This window comes from Manis javanica, chromosome 1 (genome assembly GCF_040802235.1).
Source record: "Manis javanica isolate MJ-LG chromosome 1, MJ_LKY, whole genome shotgun sequence".
Taxonomy (NCBI): Eukaryota; Metazoa; Chordata; class Mammalia; order Pholidota; family Manidae; genus Manis; species Manis javanica.
Window position 1 is genome coordinate 213,312,256 of NC_133156.1, and position 19,865 is coordinate 213,332,120.

At 37.4% G+C, this 19,865-nt stretch overlaps 1 protein-coding gene across 2 annotated transcripts in view; it reads left to right on the plus strand.

Annotated features, from left to right (window-relative positions):
• EIF2AK2 (eukaryotic translation initiation factor 2 alpha kinase 2) overlaps positions 1-19,865 on the plus strand; it is a 36,680-nt gene that overhangs the window by 9,160 nt on the left and 7,655 nt on the right. The window contains exons 8-15 of one of the 2 annotated variants that reach the window (XM_037009369.2): positions 889-926; positions 2,104-2,163; positions 3,759-3,881; positions 6,745-6,861; positions 8,307-8,487; positions 14,425-14,553; positions 18,677-18,778; positions 19,787-19,840. In XM_037009369.2, the coding sequence (XP_036865264.1) occupies positions 889-926; positions 2,104-2,163; positions 3,759-3,881; positions 6,745-6,861; positions 8,307-8,487; positions 14,425-14,553; positions 18,677-18,778; positions 19,787-19,840 (804 nt within the window). Of the gene's footprint in view, positions 1-888; positions 927-2,100; positions 2,164-3,758; positions 3,882-6,744; positions 6,862-8,306; positions 8,488-14,424; positions 14,554-18,676; positions 18,779-19,786; positions 19,841-19,865 lie in introns of both variants that reach the window. The other variant, XM_037009368.2, reaches the window with a different exon arrangement.

Below are 19,865 nucleotides of genomic sequence, written 5' to 3' on the forward strand. Positions count from 1 at the left end.
GCTATATTCCATTTCTAACTATTACATGCCTCAGGGGAAGTATAAATTGGCACAACCGTTTTGGAGAACAATTCGGCAATCTGAGTTTGTAATGCCGTATCACCAAGCAGTTCCACTCCTAAGAATGTCTTCTAGAAAAATACTCACAGGTGTGCACAGGGAACCCTTTATAAGCATGTTCTTTGCAGCATCATTTGTAATAAAAACAGATTGGAAAAAATATTGTCCACTAACAGAATGGCTAAATTAGTCTTAGCATAGTCATCATGTGACACCGAGGCTTACAGGTCATCTGAGCTAAAAAAAAAATCTTAGTCTGATTAAGTGTCAACATATTAAATTGGTAAAATACCAGAATAAAAGTGTGTATATCCATATGAAATTAATTTTTGAGAGATATATTGAAGACTCCTTTCTTTTTGCTAAATATTAAATTATTGATTTGTGCTAAAAATGAAAGCATCAGCATTGCCATTCTTAGCTGGTGATCATACCAGAGACCCTTGGGGAATTATTGAAGCTGGATCCCTGGGCTCCATCTGTGTTTTTACTAGCACCGTGGATAACAGTGGTGCATGTCTTCCTGTTGGGATCCGCTGGCCCAGAGGATCCCCAGGGAGAACATGGAAGGGTCAGTGTTTCTGGAGAACATGCCTTGAGGTTGCCTTTTTTGTTCTTCCTGCCATATACGTCTGGTTGCTGTGATCAGTGAGAACATTGATATAGCCAAGTAAACTGAAAATCAGAGCTTGATGAGAGTACAAAACTTAAGAGGCTGTGAATCTTGCATACAAATGTGGTCCCAGAACATGTAGAAGTACAAGAGAAAACAAAATAATTGATTTAATCATCTAAAATGGTTTTCCTTTTTTTTTTTTTCTGTTATAGAGCAGTATCAGAAGTAATTCCAGGAAGGTGAAAAGGAGGTGAGTATCATACATTGAATGTATTTTGAAATGAAGTTTTATTTCAGGTGTAGTTTATTAGCCTTATTTGTTAAGTCTTCAGTATCTGTAGAGTTTTGTACATCCTTGTGTGGAGTTTCAGAAGTAGAATGCACGGTTAAGATCACAAAAACTTAAAGTCTACAAACAATTTAAAATATCTAAAGATACCTTTGAATATGTGCACACACTATACTGTAGAAATAAGTTCAGTAAGGGTACTGCTAGAATAATTGGTTAAGGGCATTGGTTTTGGATGAGGCTTGGAGAGATGTTTTTCAAGAGAAGTATATTATTTTGCAGAACAAGCAGGTGAGATAGAGATGGTATAATAACCTGAGCAAGACAAAAAAGATAAAATGTTATGTGCATTATGGTGAATTGATTTCTTGAAGAGAAAGACAAGGATGTGAATATAGTCAGTGATAAGGGTGACATGGCAGCAGAAGCCATTATGACCCACCAACATGTTCTGAACAGTAGGTGACATATTAAAGAAAGATGATTCCCAACGTGGATGCTTGGATTGGAAAGAAGAGAGGACTGTATGTGAGATGATTAGGTCTTCGGCCTTGGGTAGTCAAGAGGGGTAGGAGATTTTGTAAGTTGGACTGTAAAGGAATTGTAGATGGGACTTGAGGAAATAGAGTAACTAGATGAAGAAGCAGCAAAAGAGAAAGACTTTGAAGATGGTCCTTGTGGATGAGACCCAGGCGAGAGTCATGGTGCTGGTGGTGGCAAGGAAGTCGGCGACTCAAAGGCTTGGAGGAAAGATAGCAATCTGAATACGTTTAGTTTTAGGTGACGTTTGAACTTCCAATTGCAGGTGGCTTACCATGAGTAAAGTACAAAGTAAAACCTACCAGAAGGAAAGTGCAAGGAGATATATTTTCCAAGGTTTTGAGGCTGGAGGAAGAAAAGGAGAGGCCAGTGGTGTACCGACAATGTATGTGTTAAGGCAAATGAGGAACCAGGGAAGGAATGAAAAATTGTTACAGGAGAACTATACGTATGCTGTTTTATAATGAAAAGACTTAATACTTGGTGCCCTAATAATTGACTCAAAATATAGAAAGCCTAATGCATGGCATAGAACCTACTCTAAACAGGTTATATTGATTTGTTTAGAATTTTACCTTCTTCTCTTAATTCCTAGAAGTTTGGCACCTAAATTTGACCCTCCTACGATAGAGAGAAACAAGTATACTACGGACAGCAGGTAAGAGAAAAAAAATGTAAAAAAGAATTTGTTTAAAGATATATTTACTCATTCAACAAAAGTTTTTGAAGGGAGGTTAAGTTTTTTCTATCTGAATAGTTTGATAATTTTAGTATAGTCAGGCCCACCAAAGATGACTATCTATTGGAGAAGTAAAGTTCAGATGAGTTCCAATAGAACGTGGCAAAGTAGGTCTGTGTGATGCATATGTGGATTTCTCTGACATCTATGGAAGTTTTTAATATCGAAAACAAATATTCCTATAAGCCAGTGATTTAAAAAAGAACTATTCCTGCAGGAACAGATCGAATCTGTTTTCCATTTTCCAGCTCCATACCATGTTTCACTTTGAAGAAGGATTCCTCTTGTGGTAGATCATATGTTTGGGTTTAATAAAAAAGCTAAAACAAACTAAGCCTATTTGCAATGGGGGGATATTGAATACAAGTTTAAGCAAGCAATAAAGAACCAACAAATATTTAATAAGTATCTAATATATGCCTGGCACTGTGCTGGGCATTGTATTTATAGTAGAAACAAATAGAAACAGCTTCTGCCCTCAAAGAGTTTTGTGGGGATAATAATTACATGCAAAAGTTTGACATTACAAACTATGGACAGAGGTTTGAAGGAAAATCAATGACATGGTAAGAAATGAAAACTGGACTCTTGGCTTTAGAGGGAGGGGTTGAGGCGAAGCTTTCTCTGGGGTCATGTTTGCAGCAAGACCTGAGGATGAGTTAGCACAGGGAGGCAGGGAGGCTCTGTGGGTGGTTCTGCACAGAAGGCCATGTGGAAAGGGGAAGGTAGGAAAGGAGATGTGAGAGTCCATGGGGCAGAGAGAAGGCTGTGTGCCTGGCGTGCAGTGAGCAAGAGCTCAGTGCCACAGGACAGGCAGGAGACGGAAGCACATGGCTCCTTGTAGGCCATTTAAGGTTTCTGTTTTTGCTGAATGCTGAGGTAAGCTATTGGAGGGTTTAGACAATAGAGAAACATGATCAAACTAAGTTTTTATTGTACTGGTTGCTGTGTGGATCATGGATTGGAGCAGAGGAGGGAGAGGCAATAAAGAGTCCAGTTAGCAAGAGTTTGCGACCAAGCCTGATGGCAGCTTGGACTGGTGTGAAGGTGGTGGAGATGGGGAGAAGGAGGCAGACACATTTTGAAAGTCTAATTGGCAGGGCTTAATGATGGATATGGGGCATGAGGGAGAGGGGAAATCAGGTAGTTACAAACCTAGGCAAGCTCAGAGCATGTGCTCGTTTCCCTTATAATAGCTTGGTGGTAGCTGGGGAAAACAATATAGCTCTTCCTCCTAAAATTTTATACTTGTGATAAGATTCTTTATCATGGCTTTTGTGCTGCCAGGAATTGACTGTGACTTCCAGAAGTGATCTGTTATGTTGGAAGGAGAAGGAGGAGGAACTACCCTTTGTGATTTAAGAGTTTCTGTAAAGTGGACCCTTCTTATTCAGAAGGGAATGTCATGTTTGTTACACCATCCATTTCACCAGTGGCATTAAGGGAAAGTGGAAGGGTAGAGGGGGAGCAGTGGGCACTGAACCTCAGAATAATAGTAGAATTTATCTTTTAAGGTTTGCTGGTGATTTTACAGAAATAGAACCAATCGGCTCAGGCGGATTTGGCCAAGTTTTCAAAGCAAAACACAGAATTGATGGGAAGATATATGTTATTAAGCGTGTTAAGTATAATGACAAGTAAGTAGTAAATGTTTTATTCTTTTGAATGCAAAGATGTGTTGAACCTATGCTGTTCCTTTCTACATATCTCTCTTCCTCATTAGTCTATTCTTTACTTTTTTCTAGTCCTCCTTAATAATGTTATTCCACTTGCAGGAGCTTGGCCTACTCTGAAATGATATTACTTTACTCTGGTTATTTCAATAAAAAATGGATATACTATTGATCATCCTGTCGAAACTGTCTTCTTGAGGCCTGAAGTCATAAAATCATTTAGCTTATGGTGACTTTTGAGATTTTTCATCCCATCTCCTTATTTTATAGATGAGGAGACTGAGATCCAAAGATGTGAACTGACTTGTCAAATGTAAAAGCTAATTGGTAATTGTTCTGGTTATCTATTATCACATAATGCTAATGCACAACTTAAAATGAGGCTTGAAAACAAGCTATTATAATCTCTTATGGTTGATTGTGTTCATCTCAACCATTCTCACTTGGGGTCTCATGCATTTGCAGTCAGGAATCACCCAAAAGTTCAATACCTGGTTAGGCTGGCTAACCAAGATGGCTCTCTCACATGGCCAGAAGTTCATGCTGGCTGTGTTTGGATATTCAGCTGGGACTGTTAACCAGAGTGTCTTCACATGGCCTCTTCATGTGGCCGGCATCTCACACCTTAGTGGCTGGGTTCCAAGAAGGACTGTCCCCAGAGCAAGTCGTCTCAGGAGGGACAGGAATGGCTACTTTTGACCTCGTCTTGGAAGTTCCACATTATGTTGGTTAAACAAAGTCACTGACCCAGCTCAGAATTTGAGGGAAGGCCAGTAGACTCTGCTTTGTAACCGGAGGAGTGGATGCATGTATGGGGAGGACCAGGATTGCCGATGACCATCTTCAGACACTAGCTCTGTGGCAACGAGGTGGAGATGTAGAGCTCATCCCCTGGAATGCCTGTCTGCTGTGTTCCCGCTAGTAGCTGTTGCCTCCAGTGTTGGTGTTGTGGAATGTATAACCCCTCTCCCGCTTTCTGGATAGCAGAACTCCTTCAGGAAGGAAAACACATAGGAAGGAGGTCTTAAATCCCATGTTCACCAGTCCCCCAATCTTGCTTGTTGTGTTCTGGCAGTTTTACGGTATGTAACTTGGCCAGACTGATCCCTCAAGGACTAGAGGAGAGGGAAAAGGAAAATGGGCTACGGAGGGTGACATGAGCAAAGGAGAGGCGGGCATGGAGTCTTGGACACTCTTCATCCCAGTCAAACCAACCTACTTCCTGCCCCATAGACAACGCACTTGCAGTTAAAATACCTTCAAACTTACTCAGCATCGAAAGAGGGCTTTTAGCTTCTTGAATGTTTTATTTAACAGGAATGAAGTATTGTTGGTCTTTGTGATAGCATTTTCTTAAATGGTAATACTCGATGATAAGAATGCAGTACCTCGGACATATATAGTGGCTTCATAAACTGGCAAAATACAGATATACTTGGAGATATTAACCTAAAGCCATAAAAATGTTTATACACTTTGGCCTATGGATTACCTGTCTGGGAGCCTAGTCTAACGATATTACCCAAATTAAATCATGCTGTCATTTGTACAGTGAAAAATTAGAACAAGCAAAATATCCCACAATAAGAAATCATTAAGTATGTTTTATTCTCTCCCCTGATCAATGGCTACCTGCAGTCATTGAAAGTGAAAGTTATATACTGAAAATATTTACACCTGAAATGCTATGATGCTGAAAGTTGCTTCAGAATAACCTAGGGGAAGATAATGAAGTGGGTAAGAATATAGATGAAATAAGAGTGGCTAGGAGTAATAACTGTTTGATCTGGGTGATGACTAGGTAGGGGTTCCTTACTCTATTTGCTCTACTTTTTTATACTTTAGAAGTCTTACAATAAGAAGTTTATATGTGATGAGTATACAGGTTGTGTAACAACAAGGAAAATTGTAAAGATAACATGTTAACATGAAAAAGCAGGATAAAAATTACTATAATTATAAATATATAAAAGTGTATATGAAGAAAGACTATAAGAAATAATGCAAATGATAATAGGGGGGAATGTAGTAACCACAAGGTTGCTCATGTGAAACCTTCCTAAGAATGTATATGAATGATATCTTAATAAAAATAAAATAAATAAAATAAATAAATAATGCAAAATAATAGCAAATTATGTTAGTATTTTCCATGTATGTCATTTTTTATTTTTAAAAATTTTATATCATATAGTCATAGAACTTTAAGTTAAAAACTGAAATTACAAAATATTTACTTTTTATTTCTCATCCTTGAAATCTCAAATCTATTTATTCCATTTACCTGTGGAATTGTGGAATTGTCTTAGCTCTTGACTACACATTCCTATCAAGCTCCCACATGTGTAGCCATGTCTCAGTTTCTCTGCATCGATTACCTCCTTTGTGTATTTTTGCCACAAACTGAAAATTCTGAATTAGGTTTTTCCTGCTGCCTGTTCTTACCTACCCTTGCTGCCCAAATGGGGTTTGCTTATGAAATCCAAAGCAATTTTAACACAAGTCTGGATGAAACATAATGTATGAATTAGCTACCAAAAGTTGCATCACTTGTATTTCAGACTACTAAATAGACTTTTAAATGGTCTGATGTTTGGAATTTAATTAAGCCACTGCTTTTTCTTTTACGTGGGGAGTAATAACAGCTCTGTTTTCTTCCTTAGATTCACTTTTTCTTTTGAGTGCTCCGTTTCCACTCTAAAACTCAGGGTGTGGGAACCATGGCAACTGTTGAATAAGAAAGTACAGATAGTTGTCTCTTGTTACTTGAGTTGTAGTTGTTATCAAGGATGTATACTGACACTTCTGTATTGTTTCTTTTAACCAGAAAGGTAGAGCGGGAAGTAAAAGCTTTGGCGACACTTAGTCATGCAAATATTGTTCACTACTATAGCTGTTGGCATGGGCTTGATTATGATCCTGAGGACAGCATAAATACTTCAAGGTAACTAAAAATAAGTGTCATAGCCACAATAGGGTGGGGCCAGCTGTCATTTACTATGTGTGGGACACTGGATAAGGCCATTCATTATTACATTTAATAATCGCAACCACAAATAAATACTGTTAATGTCTCTGTTCAGCAGGTAAGGAGACAGTAAATAATCTTTTCCTTGCTCCAGACTTGTGTGAAGAACCTTTTCATTGTCCCCAGCTGTTTTCAAAATCTCCGGCTTAGCTTTCCAGACTCTCCTATTTCATGTATAGACTTGCTCACGTGCCCCGACTCCAGCCCAGGCCATCAATGAAGTCTCGTGTACAAAATTGGAACATGTTGTAGATACTGCAGCTGGAGGCCCCCTCCTCAGCTGCAACACTTTTCTTTCCCTCTCGCAGGCCCCTATTGGTGGGGTGTCAAAGGGCCTCCTTTGAATGCAGTCACACCACTGGTGGGGTGGTGGGTATTGAAAATAATTTTAAGACTGCGAGCTGTGATGGGGCACCCTGTCTTATATCACTCATGTATTGCCTCAGGTAAGCTGTTGTCAAAGGACCAGAGGGTTCTAAAGAGCTGGCTTCTCCTTTTGAAAATCTCCCATTGTTTCTTGGAGACAGTCCTTGCTGAAATCCAGAAGACATTGAGGACCTGCTCATTCATTGTTTCCTGTCCAGCCCCGTCTCCACCCACGTAACTGAGAACTTATCATCAGTTTCAGGAGTTATGGCCGTTAGCATACATAGGCAACTTCCCCAGCTTTCATCTAATTATTGGCTACCTCCTCCTGTTTTCTACCCAACATAAGTTCAAAGATATGAATTAATATTGAGGGCAGCTTAATTTAGAAAATAAAATAAAACGTGGTTAGCGAAATCAGTCCCCCCACATATCTCATAGGAACAAATGTTGGTATTTCTCTTAAGAGTACCTGTCGTTCTACTGTTGTTTCAGGTTTGTTTTTCCTTTATCTCTCTCACTTATTAAACTATAGTCTCCATGACAGCAAGAACATCCTCTAACACATTTTCTCATCTCTAGCTGCCTGTTCTTTGCCTTTCACAAAATACATGCTGAATAGATTGATGGTGAATTTAAATGTTCCAAAATTACTTTATATAATAATGAAATTCAGTTTTCTGCAATTTCATTGTATTAATGCTCCTATTCCTATCTATTAGCAAAGGGGATCGAGGCCTTTCACCATTAAAAAATGGGCAGGCTCATACTTTATAAACTGGCTGAACAAATAAAACTCTGGACATCTGGGAACATATGATTTAAATAAAAAATGGTATACTATGTTTTGATCCAAATTTATTATATTTATATTCATGTTTTAAAACATATTTTGGGATTCTTAAGAAGATATGGTATGATTTAAAAAAGAAGTATATTTTTTTATATATTTATTTTAATTGCTAATTCTAATATATTATGAATTTTATATCCAGGGCAAACACTATGTGCCTTTTCATCCAAATGGAATTCTGTGATAAAGGGACATTGGAGCAATGGATTGACAGCAGAAGAGGCAAGCAACAAGACAAATGTTTGGCTTTGGAATTATTTGAACAGATAACAGCAGGAGTGGATTATTTACATTCAAAAGAGTTCATCCACAGAGACCTGAAGGTAAGTGGAAAATGTACTTTGTTAGGAATTGATGAGTACAATTTAGTAGTTTTGAAATCTATTGTCTCTACTTTTGGAATTGATTGACAATCATAAGAAAATAGTATCTCTGATCGTCTCAGGTTAGAGTGGATCTAGAACTTGCTCCCAACACCATTCCATAGACCCGCTCAAAACATCTCTAGTAAGTGAACTTACAGAGACAGCGAGCCATCTAGGAAAGAGCCCATTCACTTCTGGTCCCATGTGGCTGATAGTCACACCCAAGTTGTAAACACTAGTAGATTTTGGGCACCAAACATTTGTGTACAGCTCATTATCATGGCTGGCACAGCCAACTGGGTGCTCATGCCTGCCTCTGCTGCTTCTCTGGCTAGTCTGAGAGGCAAGAGGGACTTTGTTTGGTGACTGGCTTTGGGAATATAGTTCTAATCTCTCAGTCATTACTCTTGAGACAGTCAGAGCTACTGACTCCAGGGTATAGAATTTTCATGGCATTATGGTTAGATATTTCTACACCATGATTACAAAATTGTAGTAATCTGAAACTTGGAAGATGTAGCATATATTCATTTTTTCATTTCCTTCTGGCTCCCTAGCTTTTATGGTCCAGTAGAACTGTTTTTCCATTTTTCCTTCTCAACCAAAGGAAAGAAGAGATGGAAGAACTCTTCACCGTCTCTCCTCCATCCTCTGTTCCCTGCAGTTTGCCTACTCCCATCACAAACTAGCCATGCTGAATCCTACCACTGAAACTTTGCCCATGTTCTTCTTGCATAGAACATTCTCTGCCCCTTTGGTCTCAATTCCTTTATGTAGCCTTTCCTGATCACTCTGGGTCAGACAGAAGTGCTTAGTTATATGGACCTTAGCTATCTGGTTTATCAATCTGCTTAAAGAATGACACAGAAAAAATACTTCAGTGTTAATTATCAATTTCCAGTTAATTTTGTATTCCTTCAAGAATAGAGGGGGTGTGTTTATTAAAAAGTTGTCAGAGGCCTAGAGACATTGACAGCAAGAAAGGCCCCAGGAATGCAGCGAAGGCCATGGTAAGAGGGAAGTATATTATAGTACAGGCCTACCTCAGGAGAGAAGAACAATCCCATATGAACACTCTAAAATCAATAATTAATGAAACTAGAAAAAAGAAGAACAAATGAGGCCCAAAGTCAGTAGAAGGAGGGAAATAATATAGATTAGACCATAAATAAAATTGAGAAAAATAAAACAATAGAAAGAATCAATGAAAGCAGGAGCTGGTTCTTCGAGAAAATAGGCAAAACAGATATACCCTAGCCAGATTTATCAAGAAAAAAAGAGAGTCTACACATATAAATAGAATCAGAAATGAGAAAGGAAAAAATCACTATGGACACCACAGGAATACAAAGAATTATTGGAGAATACTATGAAAAATTATATGTTAACAAACTGGATAACCTAGAAGAAACAGACAACTTTCTAGAAAAATACAACGTTCCAAGGTTGACCCAGAAAGAAACAGAAAATCTAAACAGGCCAATTACCAGCAACAAAATTGAATTGGTAATCAAAAAACTACTTAAGAGTAAAACCCCTGCACCAGATGGTTTCACTGCTGAATTTTATCAAACATTTAGTGAAGACCTAATGCCCATCATCCTTAAAGTTTTCCAAAATGTAGAAGAAGAGGTAATACTTCCAAACTCATTCTATGAGGCCAGCATCACTCTAATACCAAAACCAGGCAAAGACACCAAAAAAAAGAAAATTACAGACCAATATCCTTGATGAACATAGATGCAAAAATACTCAACAAAATATTAGCAAACCGAATTAAAAAATACATCAAAAAGTTCATCCGTCATGATCAAGTAGGATTTATTCCAGGCATGCAAGTGTTGTACAACATTTCACAATCCATCAACATCATCCACCACATCAAGAAAAAGGACAAAAACCACATGATCATCTCCATAGATGCCAAAAAAGCATTCCACAAAATTCAACATCTATTCATGATAAAAACTCTCAACAAAATGGGTATAGAGGGCAAGTACCTCAACATAATAAAGGCCATACACAACAAACCCACAGCCAACATCATACTTAACAGCAAGAAGCTGAAAGCTTTTCCTTTAAGATCAGGAACAAGACAAAGATGTCCACTCTCCCCACTTTTATTCAACATTGTTCTGGAGGTCCTCACCATGGCAATCAGACAAAACAAAGAAATAAAAGGCATCCAGATTGGTGAAGAAGAAGTTAAACTGTCACTGTTTGCAGATGACATGATATTGTATGTAAAAAATCCACTCAAAAACTATTAGATCTAATATCTGAACTCAGCAAAGATGCAGGATACAAAATTAATACACAGAAATCTGTTGCATTCCTATACACTAATGATGAACTAGCAGAAAGAGAAATCAGGAAAATAATTCCATTAACAATTGCTTCAACAAGAATAAAATATCTAGGAATAAACCTAACCAAGGAAGTGAAAGACCTATACTCTGAAAACTATAGGACACTCTTGAGAGAAATTAAAGAAGATACCAATAAATGGAAACACATCCCGTGATCATGGATAGGAAGAATTAATATTTTCAAAATGGCCATCCTGCCTAAAGCAATCTTGATTCAATGCAATCCCTGTCAAAATACCAACAGCATTCTTCAACAAACTAGAGCAAATCGTTCTAAAATTCGTATGGAACCACAAAAGACCCCAAATAGCCAAAACAATCCTGGGAAGGAAGAATAAAGCTGGGGGCATTATGCTCCCCAACTTCAAGCTCTACTACAAAGCCACAGTAATCAAGACAACTTGGTACTAGCACAAGAACAGAACAATAGACCAGTGGAAAATACTGGAGAGTCCAGATATAAGCCCAAGCATATATGGTCAATTAATATATGATAAAGGAGCCATGCAATGGGGGAATGACAGCCTCTTCAACAACTGGTGTTGGCAAAACTGGACAGCTACATGTAAGAGAATGAAACTGGATTGTAGTCTAATCCCATACATAAAAGTAAACTTGAAATGGATCAAAGACCTGAATCTAAGTCATGAAACCATAAAACTCTTAGAAGACAACATAGGCAAATATCTCCTGAATAATAAATATGAGCAACTTTTTCCTGAATTTATCTCCTTGAGCAAGGGAAACAAAAGTAAAAATGAACACATGGCACTACATCAAACTAAAAAGCTTCTGTATGGCAAATAACACCATTAACAGAACAAAAAGGCATCCCACAGTATGGAAGAATATATTTGTAAATGACATATCCAACAAGGGGTTAACATCCAAAATATATAAAGAACACACACGCCAGTTGTGGAGAAAGGAGAACCCTCCTACACTGCTGGTGGGAATGTAAATTAGTTCAACTATTGTGGGAAGCAGTATGGAGGTTCCTCAAAATGCTCAAAATATATATACCATTTGACCCAAGAATTCCACTTCTAGGAATTTACCCTAAGGATGCAGCACTCCAGTTTGAAAAAGACAGATGCACCCCTGTGTTTATTGCAGCACTATTTACAATAGCCAAGAAATGGAAGCAACCTAAGTGTCCATCAGTAAATGAATGGATAAATAAGATGTGGTACATATACATAATGGAATATTATTCAGCCATAGGAAGAAAACAAATCCTACCATTTGCAACAACATGGATGGAGCTAGAGGGTATTATGCTCAGTGAAGTAATTCAAGCAGAGAAAGACAAATACCAAATGATTTCACTCATATGTGGAGTATAAGAACAAAGAAAAACTGAAGGAACAAAACAGCAGCAGAATCACAGAACCCAAGAATGGACTAACAGTTACCAAAGGGAAAGGGACAGGGGAGGATGGGTGGGAAGGGAGGGATAAGGGTAGGGAAGAAGAAAGGGGGTATTATGATTAGCATGTATAATGTAGGGGGCACATGGGGAGGGCTGTACAACAGAGAAGACGAGTAGTGATTCTACAGCATCTTACTATGCTGATGGACAGTGACTGTAATGGGGCATGTTGGGGGGGATTTGGTGAAGGGGGTCCCTAGTAAACATAATGTTCTTCATGTAATTGTAGATTAATGATAACAAAATAAAAATAAAAATTAGAAAGTTAGACACCAAAAAAAAAAAATGAAAAAAAATGAACTTTGGCCCCAGTCTCAGTTACAGAGATCTGTAGTAAAGCAAAACATCTCAGATTTTCTTTTCTGAAGCCCTACTACCCAACTGTAAAATACACGGCAGTTAGCCCATGTGCATACTTAGTGGTGAACATGATCAATTATTTCTAGGCAGTCTGTAAAGACAAAAAGCAAATAAAAGACCTTCAAATGTTAAAAAAAAAAAAAAGAACACACACGCCTCAACAACCAAAAAGCAAATAACCCAATTAAAAAATGGGCAGAGGATATGAACAGACAGTTCTCTGAAGAAGAAATTTAGATGGCCAACAGGCACATGAAAAGATGCTCCACATCACTAATCATCAGGGAAATTTAAATTAAAGCCACAATGAGCTATTACCTCACACCAGTAAGGATGGCCAGTATCAAAAATACTAAGAACAACAAATGCTGGCAAGGATGCAGAGAAAGGGGAACCCTCCTACACTGCCAGTGGGAATGTAAACTAGTTCAAACATTGTGGAAAGCAATATGGAAGTTCCTCAAAAAACTAAAAGTAGAAATACCATTTGACCCAGAAATTACACACTTAGGAATTTACCCAAAGAATATAATTTCTCAGATTCAAAACGACATATGCACCCCTATGTTTATCACAGCACTATTTAGAATAGCCAAGATATGGAAGCAGCCTAAGTGTCATCAGTAGATGAATGGATAAAGAAGAGGTGGTACATATACACAATGGAATACTATTCAGCCACGAGAAAGAAACATATCCTAGCATTTGCAACAACATGGATGGAGCTGGGAGATACTATGCTCAGTGAAATAAGCCAGGTGGAGAAAGACAAGTACCAATGATTTCCCTCATTTGTGGAGTAAAACATTGAAGCAAAACTGAAGGACCAAAACAGCAGCAGACTCACAGACTCCAAGAAGGGACTAGCAGTTACCAAAGGAGAGGGGTGTGGGAGGGCAGGTGGGGAGGGAGGGAGAAGGGGATTGAGGGGTATTATGATTGGCACACATGCTGTGGGGAGATCATGGGGAAGACAGTATAGCACAGAGAAGACAAGTAGTGACCCTGTGGCATCTTACTACACTGATGGACAGTGACTGCATTGGGGTATGGTGGGGGCCTCGATAATATGGTGAATGTACTAATCACATTGTTTTTTCATGTGAAACCTTCATAAGAGTGTATAGCAATAATACCTTAATAAGAAAATTAGAAAAAAAAAAAGAAAGACCCCAGGAGAAATTCTGCACCGGGTATCCTGCAGCATTAATGGGAAGAGACCCATCTGAGAAATTTAAAATTAGAAGAGATCTTAAGGGTGTCTTAAGATCTGCATCAAATCCTGTACTCATATTTCCAACATTGATACCCATTGGGTGTCCAGCTCTATCTTGAATACTTCCTAGGACAGGGGACTCTGGAACTCCCATTCTTTGGACCACCCTATTAATATATTAGGATGTGTTAAAGCAAATATTTGGTCATTTCCACCGTCTAGTCCTGGATCCATCCACTGGGACCATACAGAGTGAATCCACTTTCCACTTAACAGCTCTTGAGACATTTGAAGGCAGCTATGCCCCAAGCTTTCTCTGCTGACAACAAAGTCTTTACTTCCTCAGCTGGCATCTTAAAGATCTTTGATATTAAATTTCCTGATTTGGGCTACCTGTGTAAGGGTAAATGCATTACAAGTAAATATAATGGTAGCTGTTGCTGCATATGATTTGGATATGTGATAACCATCCATCAAATTGGTACTTATAAATTAAATATTGTTTTTGTTTTCTGTAGCCGGGTAACATATTTTTAGTAGATAAAAATCAAATAAAGATTGGAGACTTTGGACTTGTAACATTCCAGAAGAGTGATGGAATGCGGACGGGTAATAAGGGAACTGTTCGATACATGAGCCCAGAACAGGTGAGGTCCCCTTCCTTTCTGTCTATATATTTTCTACTTCTTTCATGTTTTTTAATTAGAAAAACCATAGACACCTGTTATAAATTAAAACAGCACAGAATACATAGAATAAAAATGAAAAAGGCCCCCTTAACCTTCCTTTCTATTCTTACTCTTCTCATAGAGTTTATTATCCTTTTTTCTGAGTTATAAAAATATACAAACACAAATGTATATATACACAGTTTTTTGCATAAAAATATATATACATTTTCACAAGGATACTATAATGTTACTTTGGAACTTGATTTTTTTTCCACTCAACAATATATTGTATCTCTCCATTATCAGTACAAATAGATCTAGCACATCCTTGTTAACAGCTGTATTGTATACCAAAGTATAGCTGTGTCATAATTTGTTTCCTTATGGATGGGCATTGATTTAGGTTGTTTCCAGCTTTTTACATTTACAAACATGTTATATGTCTTCCTCCTTATCTTTGAGTCTAAAAACAATGATTCCCATGGTAATCTATGATAGATTCCTTGAAGTGAAATTATTGAGTAGAATGACAGGTGCATTTCAAACTTGATAAATACTGTGAAGTTGTCATCTAAAAAATCTGATTCTACTATGCTCTCCTGCTAGAGCATAGGAGAATGCTGCTTCCTCTGTCTCAATCAGACTAGGGTGCTATCAGACTACATTTTTGGAATGAGGAATAGCTTGTTGTTATAATTTGCAATTTCCAGGTTTTTAGCAAGGTAGGCAGTCTTCACATGCATTTACTCACAATTTTTCTGCAAAGTCTCTTTTCATGCTCTTTCCTCATTTTTCTCATTTACATTATTTTTTTCTAATTTATTTGTAAGGAATCATTATATATTTTTATATCAATTCTGTATCTGTTAACTTTCAATGAAAATTTCTCCTTGATTGTAAATTGTTATTTCTTTGTAAGGTAGCATAGAAGCTTTCAAGGGGTCACATTTATTAGAATTTTCTTTATGGCTATTGGGTTTCTCAGTTTTATTTTTCAGGCCTTTTTGACTACAGGATGATAAAAATATTTTGTGTTTTTAATAATACCTCAGACTAACTTGAATTAATTTTGGTATATATGCATGGAAGGGATGTGACTTGATTTACCTCGTGTGGATAAAAAATGGCCCCACCACTATGTATCAAAAAATTCACCATTTAGGCTGTTGTTTTAAGGAAAATTCATAGAGACAAAAAAGTAGAAGTTACCCAGGCCAAAGGGAGGGAAGAATGGGAAGTTTTTGTGTAAGGGGTACAAATTCTGTTTGAGATGAAGAGAAAGTTCTGGAGATACATAGTGGTGATGGTTACATAACATGGTGAGGTTACTTAAATGCCACTGGATTGTGAGAATAAAAATGATTAAAATGGTAAATTTTATGTATGTATATTTTACCACAATAAAAAAGGCTATCTTATCGTACATGAAATTCCCACGCATTCATGGATCTGTTTCTGGACTCTATCCTGTGTAATTTATTTTTGTCATTTCCTCCTTAATATCATACTATTTTAATTATTATAGTATTACAATATATGTTTTAATATCTGGACAGCAAGACCTCCCATTCAATTTTAAAATGTTCCCCGTGTTCACATTTACTATTCTAAATAAACTATAGAGTCAGCTTGTCATGTTCCATAATTGGCTTTGAGGTTTTTAATAGGAATTGTATTAAATTTAAGGATTCCACTGAGGGCTATTGACATCTTTATGTATTTATTTGAGACTTCTCCAAGAAATTCGTGTTTCTCCCATTTATTCAAGTCCTCCATTAGTTAGCTTTAGCCAGCTATGCTATGGTAACAAATAACCTCTGATTTTATAGTGGCGCAGAAAGTGCTAAAGGCTTATTTCTTGTTCACATGAGTGTTGGCTTGCAGTCTGGCAGTAGTTTTGCTCCATTGTCTCCTTCATCCCAGAACCTAGTCTGAAGGAAGAGCCCTGTCTGGATCTTTGCTGTCCTCATAGCAGAAAGCAATGGCTATACCATGTGATGGCTTTAACAGACTGCTCAACAGTAGCATACATCACTAAACATCATTCCCCAGAGCAAACTGCACAGCCCGGCTCTAGGTAAAAAGGTTGGGAAGCATCATGCTCTCGCTGAGAGACCAGTGTACTATCGGGAGCAATAATACATTTTTTCTTTTACTTTGCTCTTCAAGGAAGTTTGTATAATATTTTCCTTTATGAAGATTGTTCATTTTTTAAGGCTTTTCCCTGATTACTGTACAAGTGTTTGCTATTAAAATGAGACTTTACAAGCTTTATACTAATACATGTGTTTTGCTATTAAAATGAGATTCCTTGTATCTAATTGGTTATTAGTGAGGCATTTGATTTTAAAATATACTTACTTTTGATTGTGGTAAAATACACATGAAATTTACCATCTTAATCATTTTTAAGTGTACAGTTCAGTGGCATTATGTACATTCATGTTGTTGGACTACTATGTCCACCATCCATTAACAGAACTCTTGCAAAACTGAAACTCTGGACCCATTGAACAGCTCCCCATTCTCCTCTGGCAACCACCCTTCCACTTTCTGTCTCTAAGCACCTGAGGGATGGCTGTTAATTTTTCAGTCTTGCATTCTTAGGGCCCAGTGATGGCATTACTCTGCACTCTTAGCCATTTGCCCCAATTTAAGTTTAGGAATTACCAGTTTCAGAAATAGCTGAATAGCTCAGCTCATTTCTCAATAGCTGTTCAAAATGTTCAATAAAGGTTTTCTTGCATGGTAAAAAAAAAAGGTGTCTCATATAAGTAGAATCATACAGTATTTGTCCTTTTGTGACTGGCTTATTTCACTCAGCATAATGTTTATCCATGTTGTAGCATGTGTCAACTTCCTTTTTAAGACTGAGTAATATTCCATTGTATGGCTAATATCACATTTTATTGATCTATTCATCCATTTGTGGATCCTCGGGTTGCATCTACCTTTTGGGTATCATGAATATTGCTGTTATGAATATGGTTGGAGAGCTGTTGATTTGTGTTTGTCTTATATTGATTCAATACTCTGATAGAGTTTTTGTTGATTGCTTATTGTCTATTTTTAATCTTTTTGATGGTTTGAGAGTCTAGAAAGGAGAGGGAACTGATCTCTCCCCTTTGGGGATCATTTGGCATAAAAATATCATTTAAGTATTTTGTGGAGTCTTCAGGTAGAAGACAGGAGGCAAATGGCTCCCTTATAATTCCCCCTTTATTAAATATCTCCAATATCCTATATTGTCACCCTAAGACTGTTTTCTAAAAAGTCCTTCATCATTATACTTTTAATCTTCTCAGTGATTTTTACATTGCAAAAACTTTTATTGAGGATAATTTGTACATCATAAAATCCACATATCTTAAATGTACATTTATAGTTTTGGCAAAAGCACAAACCTATCAAAATGTAGAACATTTCCTTACCCAAGAAAATTCCATCAGGCCCTTTGCAGTCAGTCCCTCCTCCCCACTGCTCAGAGGCAACCAGGGCCCTGGTCTCTATCACTGTAGATGAGTTTTCCCTGTTTTTGAGCATCATATGAATGGAATCATACTTTATGTACTCTTTTGCATTTGATTATTTCATGCAAAGTAATGTCTGTGGAGAAACTCTCATTGTTGCTTGTGCCATTAGATTATTCCATTTTATTGCTGAGTACTATTCCACTGTGTGAATATATTATAATTTCTTAATCCATTCTCCTGTTGATGGACACCTGGATTGCTTCCAGTTATAGAATATTATGAATAAATCTTCTATGAACATTTGCATGTGAGTCATTTCCTGGGGACTATTTTAACCGCTTCACCTGCTGCATCTCATTTAACTGCACAAACTCTAAGGTTGAAACTGTTGTTATCCCCATTTTTTGGGATTATTGCCACATTGATGGCTAATTTACACAGGTGATTTAACTATAGTGGGATAGAGATTTGAACCTGGGCAGTCAGACTGCACAGATCTTGCTAACGTACATAATTATACAATACAAGCTATTTTGGTCAAATAACTTTTTTGGCTTCAGAAGGTATGAATGTTTATATATCAGAAGGTGAATAACAAATGTGGATATATTTTGGTCCCTTTATAGATTTCTTCACAAGAATATGGAAATGAAGTGGACCTCTTTGCTTTGGGACTAATTCTTGCAGAACTACTTCACATATGTACCACTGTATTGGAAACATACAAGGTAGATAATCCCCCAGAAAGAATATAGCAACAAAAATTATTAGCTGTCATCTCTAGATGACACTACGTATAGTTATCGTCCTAATGAAAGGATAGGCTTGAACATATTAGTGTTGACTGCCGATGAAATGTAGATTTTACCTCTTTCAAATTGGGGCAACCAAAACTTTGTTAAGGATCAGAAACTTTGTCTTTGGAAGTTGCATACATCTCATCAAACTGTTGCTGTTTCTTCCTATTTGAGACAGTAAAATTCTGATTTCCCACTTTGTATAAGACTGTGTGAAGTGCTGCAATGTTATAAAAATGATTAAGTCTTGTTCTCAAGTAGCTCATAATCTAGAAGATAATGTAAGAGAATGCTATAAATGTTTTGGGAGAAGGTGTGAAGGCTTATGGAAGCAGCTAAGAGAGCTGTAGGATTTAGATTTCATGGAGGCATTTCAGCAGGGCTCTGAAGGATTGGTTGGTTTCTAATAATCCAAAATAGAAATTCCAGCCTGGAGAGGAGAGTGTGCAGACTGTGGGAACAGTAGGCAGTATCCTTTATTTTTGGAGTATGTAAGTTACAAGGAAGTGGTGGTTAATGGCACTGGAAAAACATGTTGGGGCTAAATTAAGGCAAGAATATGGACTTGTGGAGGAACTGAAGGCATTAGGCAACTGGATAGCCTAGTCTGAAGCTCAGTACGGGGAACTTGGCTGGAATCACAGCCTTCTTCTCTCCCAAGCAGGGATAATGAAAATGCCTATCTCAGGGTTCCACAAAGGATGAAGGGAGATAATGCATATGATGCTCTTAACACTTCAGTATGTGTTGTAATGTTAAGGATGGTTATTGGAGGGGGTGGGTGGGGAAGGGGTATCCTGCCTGCTTCTTGGCTAAAGAGATTTTCCAAAGACCTGGTATTATCCTAGATTTGGGGCATCTCCAACTTTTAGTGCTTCCTAAGTTTATTTTTTCTCCTAAGTGAATAATTTCCTAATGAATATATGTTTTATTTTTCAGGTTTTTAATGATTTAAGGAATGGTGTCTTCCCAGATGTATATGATTATAAAGAAGTAAGCACTTGAAAATAACCAACAT